This window comes from Pongo pygmaeus, chromosome 2 (assembly GCF_028885625.2).
Source record: "Pongo pygmaeus isolate AG05252 chromosome 2, NHGRI_mPonPyg2-v2.0_pri, whole genome shotgun sequence".
Lineage (NCBI taxonomy): Eukaryota > Metazoa > Chordata > Mammalia > Primates > Hominidae > Pongo > Pongo pygmaeus.
The window spans coordinates 63076524-63090105 of record NC_085930.1 but is presented as its reverse complement, the minus strand read 5'-3'; the positions used below and the strand labels follow the sequence as shown (position 1 = coordinate 63090105).

General features: G+C 53.6%; 1 protein-coding gene across 3 annotated transcripts in view; it reads left to right on the top strand.

Moving 5' to 3' along the window:
* The window catches only part of C2H3orf20 (chromosome 2 C3orf20 homolog), a 106278-nt gene extending 94143 nt beyond the window's left edge, over positions 1-12135 (top strand). Inside the window, exons 16-17 of one of the 3 annotated variants that reach the window (XM_054482249.1) lie at positions 9919-10053; positions 10637-12135. In XM_054482249.1, the coding sequence (XP_054338224.1) occupies positions 9919-10053; positions 10637-10721 (220 nt within the window). In that variant the 3' untranslated portion in view covers positions 10722-12135. The remainder of the gene's footprint in view (positions 1-9918; positions 10054-10636) is intronic. The other 2 variants (XM_054482250.1, XM_063662666.1) reach the window with 2 other exon arrangements.
* The last annotated feature ends 1447 nt before the right edge of the window (positions 12136-13582 follow it).

Sequence of the window (13582 nt, the reverse complement as noted above, 5' to 3'; positions counted from 1 at the left end):
AGCAAGGCCATGTTGTGGGTTTCTTTGGGACACAAGTTTGGAAAAAGGGCCCTCTTGGGGAAAGAGGACATGGGAATGCTTGCACAGTCCCTGTTTCTGTTGGAATAATCTAGACAGGTTTGGTGGGCAGGAGCTCTGGCTACACCCCCTCTCTGACCCACCACACCCTACCACCACCTCATGTGCAAGCTGGGCCCTGCTTCTGCTTTGTTGTTGTTTTTTTTGTTTTGAGAGAGGGTCTCACTCTGTTGGCCAGGCTGGAGTACAGTGATGCAATCATAGCTCACTGCATCCTTGAATGGCTGGGCTCAAGTGATCCTCCTACCTCAGCCTCCCCACACAGACAAAGGCCATTCATGAAGTGATCCCAGGCCCCTGTAGCAGGAAGTGCTGGCTTAAGTCTTCTGGTCTTCTGAGCTTGGGCTTTTCAACTAGGTGATGCCAACTTGTTGAGCACCTCCTGGGCCCAGCTCTCGTGAAATGATCTTCTTGAGCCGAGAGACCTAGCTTTGAGTGGCTCAAGAAGAATACATTCTAGTCCAGGAAGGAGCCTGCGCTGCATGAAGCACCTGAAGACTGCTTTAGGGGAACATGAGCAGATTTGAGAATGCCTGGGCAGCACGGTGCAGTGAGACACTTGCAGGATGAGGTTGGAGCCCCTGCTCCACTCTACTGGCTGGGTGACTGTGGTGAATCGGTTTACCTCCCTAATCCTCTGTTTCCTCACCTTCAAAATGAGGAAATAATGCCCACCTTGAGAGGCTGTGAGGGTCTCATGAAAGTGTGTTTGTTAAAGAGCTTTGTGAACTGTGAAGCAAATGATGGGGCATGTGGAAAGTGTTATTTATACGCAGACCTGGGGCATGCAGCCCTAAACTCTGTGACTGTACCCCCACAGCACCGAGTCTGGGCACCCCCTACTCCCACACAGGACCCTCAGTTTTCTAGGAGTCCTTATGCCCTTCTCACTGCAGTAAGCTGAGTCTGGGCCTTGTCCAAGTGGGGGAACCCACTTCTGGAGGAACTGAGGAGGTCATGCCAAGTGACCTCCGCAACTCAGAGCACTCAGCGGGGAAGGCAGGCCCAGGAGGAGCCTGTGGATGGTAAGGAGGGGCAGATGCTGAAAGGTGCAGACAGAAAAGTCACTGAGACCCCACTGCCTGAGACTTCAAGAGGGAGAGGGCTTGGTGGTCCTTGAAGACCAGTCACCAACAATCCCAGGGAGAAAGACAGAGGCACCAAGGGCAGGACAGGACGGGGACACTGTTGGGAAGGGCCCAGGCTGAAGATGAGGCTGCAGGAAGATGCCAAAGAGGACCAGCAAGGGCATTTTCAGAAACATTCAGAAGAAGGCTAGCCTGCTATGGTGCACAGGGAGTGAATGTCTTGCCTGTTGAACATTTATTTCCCACTGTCTGGAGGCTGGTAAGTCCAAGACCAAGGCACCAGTGGATTTGGTGTCTGGCGAGGGCTGCTTCCTGGTTCATAGATGGCGTCTTCTTGCTGTGTCCTTGCATGGCAGAAAGGACGAGGGTCTCTCTGGGGCCTGTTGTATAAGGACACCAATCCCATTCATGAGGGTCCCACCCTCATGACTGCCTTACCTCCCAAAGGCTCTGCCTCCCGACATCATCACCTTCAGCATATCAATTTGGGGGCCATAGACGTTCAGACAATCACAGTGGAGGATGCCAGAAAGTAGTTACAAAGAGACATAGCTCTTATTTGGCTCTAGATGTCCTCAAAGGGAAGATGCTCTTTAGTAGGAAATGACAGTTTAAGGAGTCCGGCCACCTTTCGTAGCTGCGTGACCTGTGCAAAACACTCACCCTCTCTGTGTGCCAGCTTCTTTGTCTGTAGTGAGACTCACTGTATTGGGTTATGGGGATTAGAGGAGTCAGCACATGGGAAATGCTGGCACATAGCTCACATTTACTGAGATTACTGCCTACCCTTGTTAGTGATATTATTATCATTAAAATGAGCTCTGGTCTCCTAATGTGTTATATCCAAGGATTCTGAAAGAACTTAGTGGTATGCTTACAACAGTCTTTAACAATTGTTCAGGAATGGTGAGGAAAGAATCAGAAAACTAGACACACACACATACACACAAACCAGATACACACATATACAAACTATATGTATACATACAAACTACAAACACATATGTAAACTAGACACACATGTACACACGTTAGATTCCTGCGCATACTAGATGCACAAACACACACAAACTAGACACACAGAAGTATACACAAACTAGACACACATACACGTGCGTACACTATACACACATATACACAAACCAGACACACACAAACTAGATAGAAACATACACACATACATACAAACTAGAAACATGCACACAAGATAGTCTAGGTTCTTGAAAATGGAAAGAAGCAGATTCGTGAAACTATTAACCAGTAGGACTCCTCCTAATCCTAGAATAGCCAAGTGGGTTGATGGTTTAAGAGCACTTAGGTGAAAAAAGGAAATGGAATCTTTAATTGAAAGCATTGCCATAGCAGTTGTTCCTATAATCCGTATCTGTGAAACAAACCACCCAAGCTTTGTAGGATAAAACAACATAATCGTTTATTATTATTCTTCTCTGTCATGGTCCTGGTGCCAGCTGGGCTCAGCTAAGTGGTACTTGTTTGGTGGGAGTGAGAAGGTCTGTCATGCAGTTGCAGTCAGAAGTTGTCTGGGGCTAAGTCATCTCCAAGGCTTGCACAGTCCCATGCCGGGTGGTCAGTGTGGGCTGTCAGCCAGACCACTCACATGTAGCCTCTCCAAGTGGCCTGGGCTTCCTCAGCCTTAGTGGCTGGGTTCCAAGAGGGAGTTTCCCAGGAAAGGGCCAGCAAGAAGCTGTCTTGCCTTTCATGCCTTAGCCTCATAAGTCATGCAGCATCACACATTCCACTGCACTGAAGTCCCTAGGGCCAGCCCATATTCAAGGTCAAGGGGAATTAGACACCACCTCTTGATGGGGAAAGAGTGTTGAAGAATTTGTGGACATGTTTGAAAAGTACTCCATCCACCCCAGTTCCTCTTCCAGCAGGGTGACTGGTTTAGTAGTACAAGATGTGCTGTCGGCCTGCATCACCTGGATTCCAGAAGACGCTGGGTGAAATCTCACAATGTCCTCACGGGCAAGGTGGATGCGTGTGGTTCAGATAGTAGCTTCTGCAGCCACACCCCAGTGAGTGAGGTTCAGCAGCAGCCTAAAGGGCAGACCTCTGTGATTGGCCTGTCTATTTATTTTCTAAATATGCAACCAGGATGAATACATAGAAGGCTTGCTGATCAGTTGTGCCCTCGAGGGAGAAGAGATGGCTGAATCAAGGTGTCAGCAGGCTCAGTTGCTAAGGGATTGTTTGGGGGAGAGAATGAATGTTCACCTTTACATTTGGAAGGCTGATAGCTAGAGGCCATGGAAGGGGCAACGTGAGGCACCATGATGCTGGAAACAGTCTGTGAAATCAGAAATATCTGTGCCTAGAGCAAGGGAGTCTGCAGTGCCCGGAGCTGACATTGCTTTCTATGTCCTCCGTTTACTGACGGATGTGGGCCAACAGCTTTGCATCTAGAGTGCTAGGAAAGGGAGGCCCTCACTGTTGCTTGGTGGGAATCATGTCTTCCTTACCCAGAGTAGACTTGGCTTTGCACAAGTGTAGGGGGAGGAGTCCAGGAAATCCTTCTGTGGAGGTGAGGAGGTGGAAAGAAAAGCAATAGGTGGACAGAGCAAGTGCAGGGAAGCTGGGCTGGAAGCCGGGTCCAGTCAGGCTGGGGTGGCCACCAGGCTGGGGGCACTTCAGCCTTCTCTTTCCTCAGAGGAGCTGGCCACAGAAAGAGTTCTCAATGTGGGCCTGGCATCTGTGAAGCCACCATGGAGAGGCAAGGGCCAGGAGCAGGAAAAGGAACCCACAAAGGAGCTGGGCCATGGGTGCTGGGGAAGAAGGGGTCCCCACGGGGACCTCATGAGCTCCAGCAGGGGCTGGGGCAAGCTGTCACCTGGCAGGTAGATTGCCTTCTGACAAACAGAGCAGAAGGGAGAGGGCCTGCCAGGCCAAACACAACTGGGGGAGGCTGCAGGGCCTCTGGGAGTGGCGGGCCCAGTGGCTGCAGCAAGATAAGGCCACAGAAGGCTCCGAGCTCAGGAAACACAGCCCAGCTGGGGGCCAGGACTGATCGGAGACCAGAGCTGTGTGAGGCTTGGAGCCTCCCTGTCCCCCACTCGGCCTGTGCCTTTTCTCCTTTCTTATGTGGCAGATAGTGATCCCCTCCCCAGGGCAGCCCTGTGCAGGGCGCTGGGTCACATCTGGCTCAGCCCCTGTCCTTGCCAGACTCTTCCCATCTGGGCACCAGCACAATAGGGACTGGAGAGGCCAAGGGCTCATCCTCACTCCCTAAAGCTTCCAGGCCCCCAGATGGAGGGGACCGAGGGAGCTCTGACACCTGGTAGGGCTCAGGAGGCTGGAGCTGCCAGAAAAGCTTTTGAGCGGCCAGCAGTAGCCAGGCTGGGAAGGACAGCCCAGAACACATGCAGAGTTCGTGAATCTGCACCGTGTCCACCTGCACACGACAGTCACTGCTCTCCCCCTGCCTCCCTCATCACCCTCAGGGGCAGCCAGCAGGGGGTGGGGGGGTCACACACTAGTCACTATTTGTAGGCCCCTATCTGTGCCAGTGAGCAGAGGTGCTGCCCCGCTGCACTCATACAGTAGTGGGGACGAGGTACACAAGAGACCAGGACTGGACTTGTGACAGTTGTGACAGGGGCATGAAGGGCCCACCAGGCAGGGAGGGCAGTTGGCCCTCTTAGCTCAGCCTGCCAGCACCCAGGATGCAGAGTGGGTAGGTGAAGAGGTGGGGGTAGGTGAAGAGGTGGGGGCGGCCTGACCCCCAGCCAGGGCAGCTGTCCCCTCCCTGAGTGTGGCCAGAGCTGGGAGAGGCTTTGAGGAGCGTGGCCAGGCAGCTTTGTCAGGACGACGGCTCCGACTCACTTTGGAAGATGTCCTGGAGCATGCAAGACCAGCGAGGGCCAGGAGCCTCTGCTTTGTCCCTCCATTGTCACATCCTCCTGCTGGGACCTCTTGCAAAGGCCGGTCTCTATCTACCTAGGACTGGAGCTAACTGGCCAACTGTCTGCCTCGCCTGCTAGCCAGTTAGGTCCCCAGGATGGGAATGTGCCAGACCTGTTGTCCTGGAGCCCTTACAAGTGTCTGGGGTGGAGGCGCCTGGCGGTGCCCCTTTGTGCTGCTGCCCGTGGGCCTGGCATGGGGTGGTGGGGAGAGGAGAGTGAAGCCTTGGGCTCCAACCCCAGCTGCTAGGCAATGTGGGAGTCTGGTGGGTGAGCTTCCTGCAGAAAAGATGACCCCGGGCCCTGAGTGCCCATATTAGAGAAGGGAAAGTGGAGGCCCAGCCAGGCTAGGGAGGTGCCCTGGAGGGACAGTGTGCCCAGGCGATGCCACAAACCTGGCCTTGCCCTTGCTGGGCCTCAGTCCCCTCCTTGTGGGATGGGGGCGTAGTTCTTTCTGGACCATTCTCAGAGGAGTGAGTTGAGAGGATCAGAAGCTGTCAGAGATGACCGCACCTGTGATGACAAAGTGTTCCTTAAACTGTCATGTGCCCTGTGAACTGCAAAGCCCTGTGTGAACTTTAGTGCACCCAGTAAGCCACAGAGTACTTTGCAAACTGTCATGAATTCTGTAAAAGACAAAATCCTTTGTAAATTGCCACATGTCCCCAAAATCACAAAGGGCTTTGGGAGCAGCAATGTGCCCCGTAAACCAGAAAGCATCTTCTACACTGCTGTGCGCCCTCACGGGCCTGCTCTCCAGAACAGCAGAGCACTCCGTAAGCTACTGTGAGCCCCGTAAAGTGCTCTCTAAACTGTAATGCGCCTCCTACCCTTCAAAGCACTTTGTAAACCATAAGACACTCTAGAAGGGACAAAGCACCGTATAAACTGTCAAGGGCTCTGTGAAACGCAGACCACACTACCAACTGGAATGAGACCTGATAAAGACAGAGCGCTACAGAAACACCAGTGTGAGCCTCAAGAGGCTTTGTATCCTGTAACATGTTATCCAGATGGGAGGGGAAGCTCTTTACAGCTGCCCCACTTGGTAGCAACCCTGCCCCTTGCCCACCTCAGAAGAGGCAGGAAGAGACTAGGTGGAGGCAGGAGGAGTGGGCAGGGCACAGGGTGAGAAGACCGGGTCTCTAGTTGGATCAGCAGTGCAGGGGGCCCACACCCTCGTCTGCTGCATACACCAAGACCCCTCCAAGGATGGAGCTGTGGAGAGCGGGCCCTGTGCTCAGCAAGAAGCCAGCCACCGCCAGGCCCTCCCTCTACGATGCTGCTCTGAGGAACAGCAATCCACCCTTACCGGCTGCTCATGCCAGAAACCCCACACCCCACTCAGCCCAAGGAAGCCCCTTGGACAGGCAGGGGAAGGGCATGCAGATGTAGGCTTTCCTGACTTGATCCTACAGGCAATGGGGAGCTATTGAAGGTTCTTGAGCTGAGAGAGGCTTGATCAGAGTTGGGCTTTAGACTCATGAACCTGGCAGGGACTGGGTTGGGGCTAAGCAGGGTATCATGAGCTTGTCACAGGAGCAGACAGTAACGATGGATGAGGATGGTGTTAAAACTGCCTCTTTTCTGGACTGGGGCCTGAGGGGGCGCTGAGTAGAGAGAAATTACCTTCCTGAAGTAGACCAGGGGCTCAGAAACAGTGGGCTAGCCGCAATGCCATGGAGAGGTGGGCTCCACACCTGACAAGGGCCTGTTCTTGTGGATACTTTCCTTTTCACTATGGTGAGTATAAAGGCTTTGAAATTCCTGGAGGGACTGGCCTGTTGCAAAGCCCCAGATGGTCTTTTTTGCTTATCCCTGACCAAGGATGGTCTCAGAATCAACCTCTAGATTAGTCTTCTAGAGAAGCACCTGGCCCACTGTCAGCAGGGACACGAGTGTTCCTGTCACCCCAGCAGGACAGCTGTGTGGCTCTGCTGGCCTAGTCGTTCATCGTCCTCTGATGTCCCTATCATTTGGTTCATTCGTTCATTCACTCACTCATGCCTGGCTAAGAGCCAGACACAGGAGGTGCCAAGGCGCTGAGACCAAATCCTGCCGAGGCACTTGCAGGGCAGATTCATAGAGCTGTGAGCAGTGCACCATAATAAGCACGGAGGCAGAGGGGACGGTGGAGGAAATCTCACCTTCTGCTAGAGCTCAGAGGGCTTGGCAGAGGAGGGGACCTGGGAGGCTGGCCTTGAAGGATAAGAAGAAGGCCCAGCAAAGGGGAAGAGGGAAAAGGCACTCAGGAGGGGCTAGGGCAGGCAAGGGCTCAGTGCACCGTAGGAACCTGTGAGCAGGAGGGCTATGGATTTAGGGGAGCTGCCAAGACAGGCTGTTAGAAAAACATGCTGGTAGTTTGGGCCAGATTCTGACAGACCCTGAACGAGGCTTCATGCCGGGGGGCTGGAGCTTACCTCTGCAAGCATCAGGGAACCACAGACTGGCTTTAAGTGGGAGAGACAAGGCCAGATCAAGGAGGACCAGCCCTCTGGTGGGACGTGGGGTGGGAGCACTGGATGGAAGAGGGTGAGGCTGGAGATAGGGAGAACAGGGAGGAGGCCAGTGCCCAGGGTGGGGACATTTCCCTACTGCTGGGACTGAGGGGCTGGCTCTGAACTCAGGGCCTTCTATAGGTACTTAGTCCTAGAGCTGAGCTCAGGGAGGAGGTGCTTTGGGAATGAATGAAAGAAAGAATGAATGAAATGTCCAGGTGAGGGGGACCATGCTTCTTTCTGAGCCTTTTCGCCTGCACTCCCCAAGCACCCAACACCAAACAGAGTTGCCGGGACCTCCTGCCCATCCACCCTGGGCTGGGGCTCTAGGGGAGCCCTGGAGGAGCCCATCAGCCTACCGTGCGCCTCCTGCCCCCCACCCCGCCCCCTGAGAATGGCAGGGACTGGACCATAGGCCCAGACACTTCCACAGTCCGCCCCTTCTCAAAGGGCCTCAGGCAGGCCTCTAAGAGAGGCGTTTAAAGGGTCAGCTTAGTTTTGTGTGAGTGCTCCTTGTGAGGCCGGGTTGGAGGTAAGGGGCTGCAAAGAGGCGTTAATTTGCCAAATGTAAACATTGTGCATACACCCAGATTCTGAGGCCCTGTCTTGGCATTTCTTGGTGTTTAGTTTTTCTAGGGCCCTTGAAATGATGGGGTAGGCTGTGTCTCCTCTTGTCTCTGAAAGGCCCTGGCCTTAAGCAAGTCACCTGTGATTCCCTTGCTTGATCTATAAAAAAAAACACAGATTTAGACAGCCCATAAACACTGTTTCTTGCTCTAAGCCTTGTAGGATGGCCCCTGCCTGGACAGTCCCTCCACACCCACTTCCTGTCCCCAACCCAGACTTAGCCACATACTCCCAGAGCTGCCTCAAGCCCCCTCCCCAAGCGATGCCCCCTCCTTCAGCACCAGATACTGCTACCCATGACCCCCACCAGGTTGTAAACTCCTCAGGGCCAGGCGCGTAGTAGAGGCTCAGTAAATATGACCAAGTGACTAGACAGTGCATACATGGGCCAGTCCTGTCTCTGCCATTGACTTACTATGTGCCCGTGAATAAGCCCACTCACCTCTCTGGACTTCGGGGCCCTTGTCAGGAAAGTGGGACAAATGTCCCAGAGTTGCCTGCTTCCCAGGGCTGCTGTGAATCTCAGAAACATCCTGTAACTCAGAAACACTGACAATGAATGGCTTTAAAGCTGTGAGGTGTGGCACAAAGGTGAGGAATAGCCACGTGTGTGTTTGCTGGAGCTGCTGTAACAAGGGGCTGTGGTCTGAAAGTCTGTGTCCCCCCAAAGTTCATGTGTTGAAATCCTCACCTCCAAGGCAATGGTTTAGGAGGCAGAACCTTGGGGAGGTGATTCATGGGATGGAGCCCTCATGAATGGGATTATGCCCTTATAAAAGGCCCCAGAAGGACCCTCGCCCCTTTCCCTGTGTGAAGTTATGAGAACACGGCCATCTATGACGCAGCGGGTCCTCACCAGGCACTGAATCTGCCGCTTCCTTGATGACGGGCTTCCCAGCCTCCAGAATGCAGAGGAACCTCTGTTGTTTCACAGCCACCCAGCCTATGGTATTTTGTAATAGCTGCTCGAACAGCCTAAGACACAAAGGTGACCCAAACTGAGTGGCTGAACAACAGAAAATCATCCTCTTGCAGTTCTGGATGCCAGAAGCTTGGACCAAGTTGTGGGCAGGGCCATGCTCTCCCAGAAGCTGCTAGGGAGGCTCAGTCCCAGGCCTTGCTCCCCGTTCCTGGTAACTCCTTGGCCTGTGGCTACAGAACTGCAATCCTCACATGGCATTCTCCCAAATTTCCCCTTTGTAGAGGAACACCAGTTATGTTGGATTGGACCCACCCTCCTCCAGTATGGCCTCATCTTAACTAATGATGTCTGCAACGACCCTATTTCCAAATAAGGCCACATTCTGGGGTCTCGGGGTTTAGGACTTCTACATATGTATTTGGGGGACATGTGTTCAGCCCACAATACCACACATGATGACACATTTCCTTTGCCCCCTGTCATCTCTCCTGTGGTCACTTTCGGAGCCCTCCCGCCCCACCACAGGCATTTGCTATGGTCAGTGTTGGGGGTACGAGTGTAGCAAGCAGCATTTGGGTTAGGGCCAATCCAGCCCAAAATAGAAGCCAGGGAAGCCAACCTCCAGCGTGTCACTCAGTCCCCGAGGAGGTCAGATTCTCCCTTCGCCGCCCTCAGGAGGAGAAGCACTTGTGTCTTTGTCTGTCTAGCCTCCCAGAACACTGATGGGACAGCGTGCAGTGCACCCTGGGCCCTGAGCACTGCCCCCGACCCTGCCTCCCCTGCAGTGTTCCCAACTGTGTCCTGAGCCTGGAGGATTCTGAATCAGCCAAGAAATCCGAGTCAGAAGATATCCAAGGAAGCAGCTCCTCATTGGCCCTGGAAGACTATGTGGAGAAGGAGTTATCTCTGGAGGCTGAGAAGTAGGTGACCACACCAGCTGCCAGAATGGGCGTGGCTCACAGCAGGCCACCTCGGAGCTATTTGGCCTTGGGCAAGTCACTCCCCCCAGGCCTGGGTCATGTCCAACCATCCCTGACATCTAGCCCATGTAATCAACACAATATTGGGCGGGCATGCAGGCTGCCCTGGAGCTGCTCGCAGTGGTCTGGGTGGTAGAGATGGAGGCCTTTTGTAGCCTTCGCAGCAAAACCCCACAGCCCAGACCCTTTAGTCTGAGAAGGGTGGAGACTGCCCCGCTGTCTCCTTGCAAGAAACTTGCTGTACCTGTTAAAAGCCACTGACTTGCTGGTGCTGGTAACATGAAATGAATCACACATTCGGCATGGCGTGGAAATCACATATTTCTCATGAAGATAGAAAAGCAAAATTAGGAGCATGTAGAAGGGTCACAGATGCCACCAGGACCCTCTGGTTGGAGCAGCACCCAACAGCCTCACCTGTGCAAGGGAGAGGGCCTTGCCCGTCCTGGCCCAACCGGGCCTGGGCTCTGGGCACTGTGAAGAACAGCCCTTCCCCCGCCCAGCCCTCTATTTTGATCTTTAGGGCAAGAGAGCCTGAAGTGGAGCTACATCCTCTCAGGGGGGACAGCAAGATAACCAGCTGGAAGAAGCAGGCCTCCAAGAAGTAGCGCCATCCTGGCGGCAGCCAAGTGAGCCAGGCCCCGGCCCGGGGTGCTGGGGATTCCTGCCAGCCCAGCCCTACCTCCCCTGTCTCCCACCCTGTCCTCCAAGCCTCTATAATAAACCAGTGGGCCTCCAGCTTGGGGTGAGGCTCTGGGGAAGGACAGACCCAGCTCATTCTGTCTTCTGTGAGGCTAGAGGCCCCCAACAGACTTGTCCCAGGTCAAGTCCTTGGAAACTCGGTTCCCCCAATGCAGAACTTCCTCTGCGGCCAGTTAAGTCAGCTGAGGCCCTCCCACACTCAAGGAAGGAAGCTACCTCCAAGGGGTAGCTCCAGGATAGGTGACCCAGTAACCCCCAGGACGCCCAGATGGGACTGAACTGGGCCTCTATACCCTTCCTGGGTCGGGGAGGCTCAGTCTATGGCGTAGGTGGAAAAGACAGCAAGAAGAGAACAGTGAAGAGGCAGAGAGAAAGGGCAAAGACAGGGAAGAAGAGACAAAGGGAGAAATGAGAGGAGGAGCAAGGAGAGAGAGGAAGAAACAAGTGAGAGGGAAGGGGAGGGGGTAAGAAAGAAGATGGAGGAGGGAGAAGGAGAGAGGAAGAGTAGGAGGAATAAACAAGGAGGCAGGGGGAGGGGAACAAGTAAGGAAGGAAGGGAGGGAGGAGGGGAACAAGCAAGAGGGGGGAGGGGAACAAGTAAGGAGTGGGAGAGGGGAGGGGAACAAGTAAGGAGGGAGGGGGCAGGAAGAAGCAAGTGTGGAGTGAGGAGGGAGTTAAGAGGGTGACGGGGAAGAAATCACTGAGGGGGATCTGAGGAAGATGAGAATGGTGCAGGCTGAGAGACTTAATGACAGAGTGCTCACCCCTAGGGACCCTTCAGTGATGCCCTGAAAGCCAGAGCCCTGTGGCCTCCTGGGGGCAGACATCCCCACTGAGCCCAGCCACAGTGCCATTTGGTGCATTTCGGGCTTCTTTCCTGAGCCACAGGCCTTAGAAATCCTTGCCAGTATCAAGGGGCCCAAGACAGTAGCCCCTCTGGGGTGCTAAGTTTCCCCATGCCCCTGAGGGTGCCTGTGAGGGACAGAGAGAACCCCTGCTGTGGGCCCACTGCTCTGGGCTGTCTCGTCCTAACCCCTGCGCTGGGCCCACGACACTGGGCTGTCTTTTCTGGGTTCACTGGAACCCTTTCCAGGAGCAGCTGAGGACTCCAGAAGGTCTACCTTTTTCTCCCAGCCCAGAGCAGAGCTCAGGCCTTGAGCATTTAGTGAGATGTTGCACTTAGAAATGCTTATGCTTCCTCTGTAATATAAGCTTTTTTAATCTGAATCTTTCAAGCTTTAATGTTTATCCTTTGTATCATTCAGAAATGTTTTTTGAATTATACACTTGTTCTTCTAGAAATGAATTCGAAATGACTTGTGATATTCTTAAGCTTGTATCTTTGATATTTAAAGACCTTGATGTTTATCACGGGTCCCAGGGGCTCTATCCACTCTCCCCTCCTCCCCTCCTGAGCACAAGGACAGACAAGGATTGGAAGGCAAGGGAAAGAAAGTTCCACCTCTGTCCTTGCAGGCAGGCACCTTCCAGCCCCCAAGGCAAGACCTTGGTAAAGGCTGGAATGGAGACCTCGGCTCAGGCAAGGGCCTGAAACAAAGCCTCTCCCCTGCCACCCTAGACCTGCCTTGTGGGCCGTGTGCTCAGGCGTGCTTGCGTGGGTATGCCAAGCAGTCTGCATGGGCACGTCAACAGCCGCATGCACTGTGCACACAGACCTGTCTCTGAAGGGCAGGTCCTGGCCCTACCCCCGGGGCTCACAACACTGAAAGGGGCAAAAATGAGCTGCTCGTGAGCGGGACGCCTCCCACTGGTGGAACAGTCCCAGCGAATGTCCAGGGCTGCAGAATCAAATGTACCTTAGGGAGGAGGGAGAAAAGGGGAAGCCCCTCTCCATGGAAACCCCAGGAGAGCAGGATAAGGCTTCACCCCTCAAAGATGCCCCCAACAAACCAGGCACGATGGAAAGGTGCTCGATCAACTGAGAACTGAGCCATAAACTGTTTTTGGACTCTTCAGGCTTCCTTCTGTTGTCATTTTGGCTATAGGGAGGTCCAAGGCTTTCTAAGGAAAAAGCTGTGGCCCGATGGCACATGGATGCTCTAGGGCAAACACTGACACATCTGCTGCTGCCTCACCCCCTCTCTGCAGGCAGCCCCTACCAACTACCTTCCTGTCTCTTCCATCCACGGAGTAGCTCTTTCCTCTAGCCAAGACTCAGTTTTTAGGAAGACTCCTCGGAGGAAGAGAGGGTGCAGCTAGAGCTAAAACCTACAGGGCGGGTTTTGTTAGGAGGCATTGCTGTGTGTAACCTGTGTCTGAGTAGGCGGCATCCCATTACTCACCTCCCAGGTTTATCAGCCTGTCAGGGAGACATGGGATGGTCAGCAGCCCATGGCCTCTGGGAAATGGGAGCAGGGTCTCCCCTTATTACTGAGAATCCTTTCTTGTTCAGGCTGACCCAGTGGAAGGCCCAGGAGAGGGGAAGACTACCTATGAATAGACTCGGTGTCCAAGAAAACTAGGGCAAGAAGGAAACCCAGGAATCATGGTGTCCGACCCCTTGATCTGCAGGTGAACCCCAAAATTGGGGCTCAACTCAGGAAAGTTTTTGGCTTTGCTTAGGAGGCAGCCAACAGTGAAAGAAAGCAAGTTTATTACAGCAACAGCTACAGCAAAATGGCTGCTCCATAGACAGAGCAGGACTAGTTTATACCCACTCTTAATTATATGCTAAATAAGGGGTGGGTTATTTGTGAACTTTCTGGAAAAGGGGCGGGGAGTTCCAGGAACCATATAAGGTAACGTT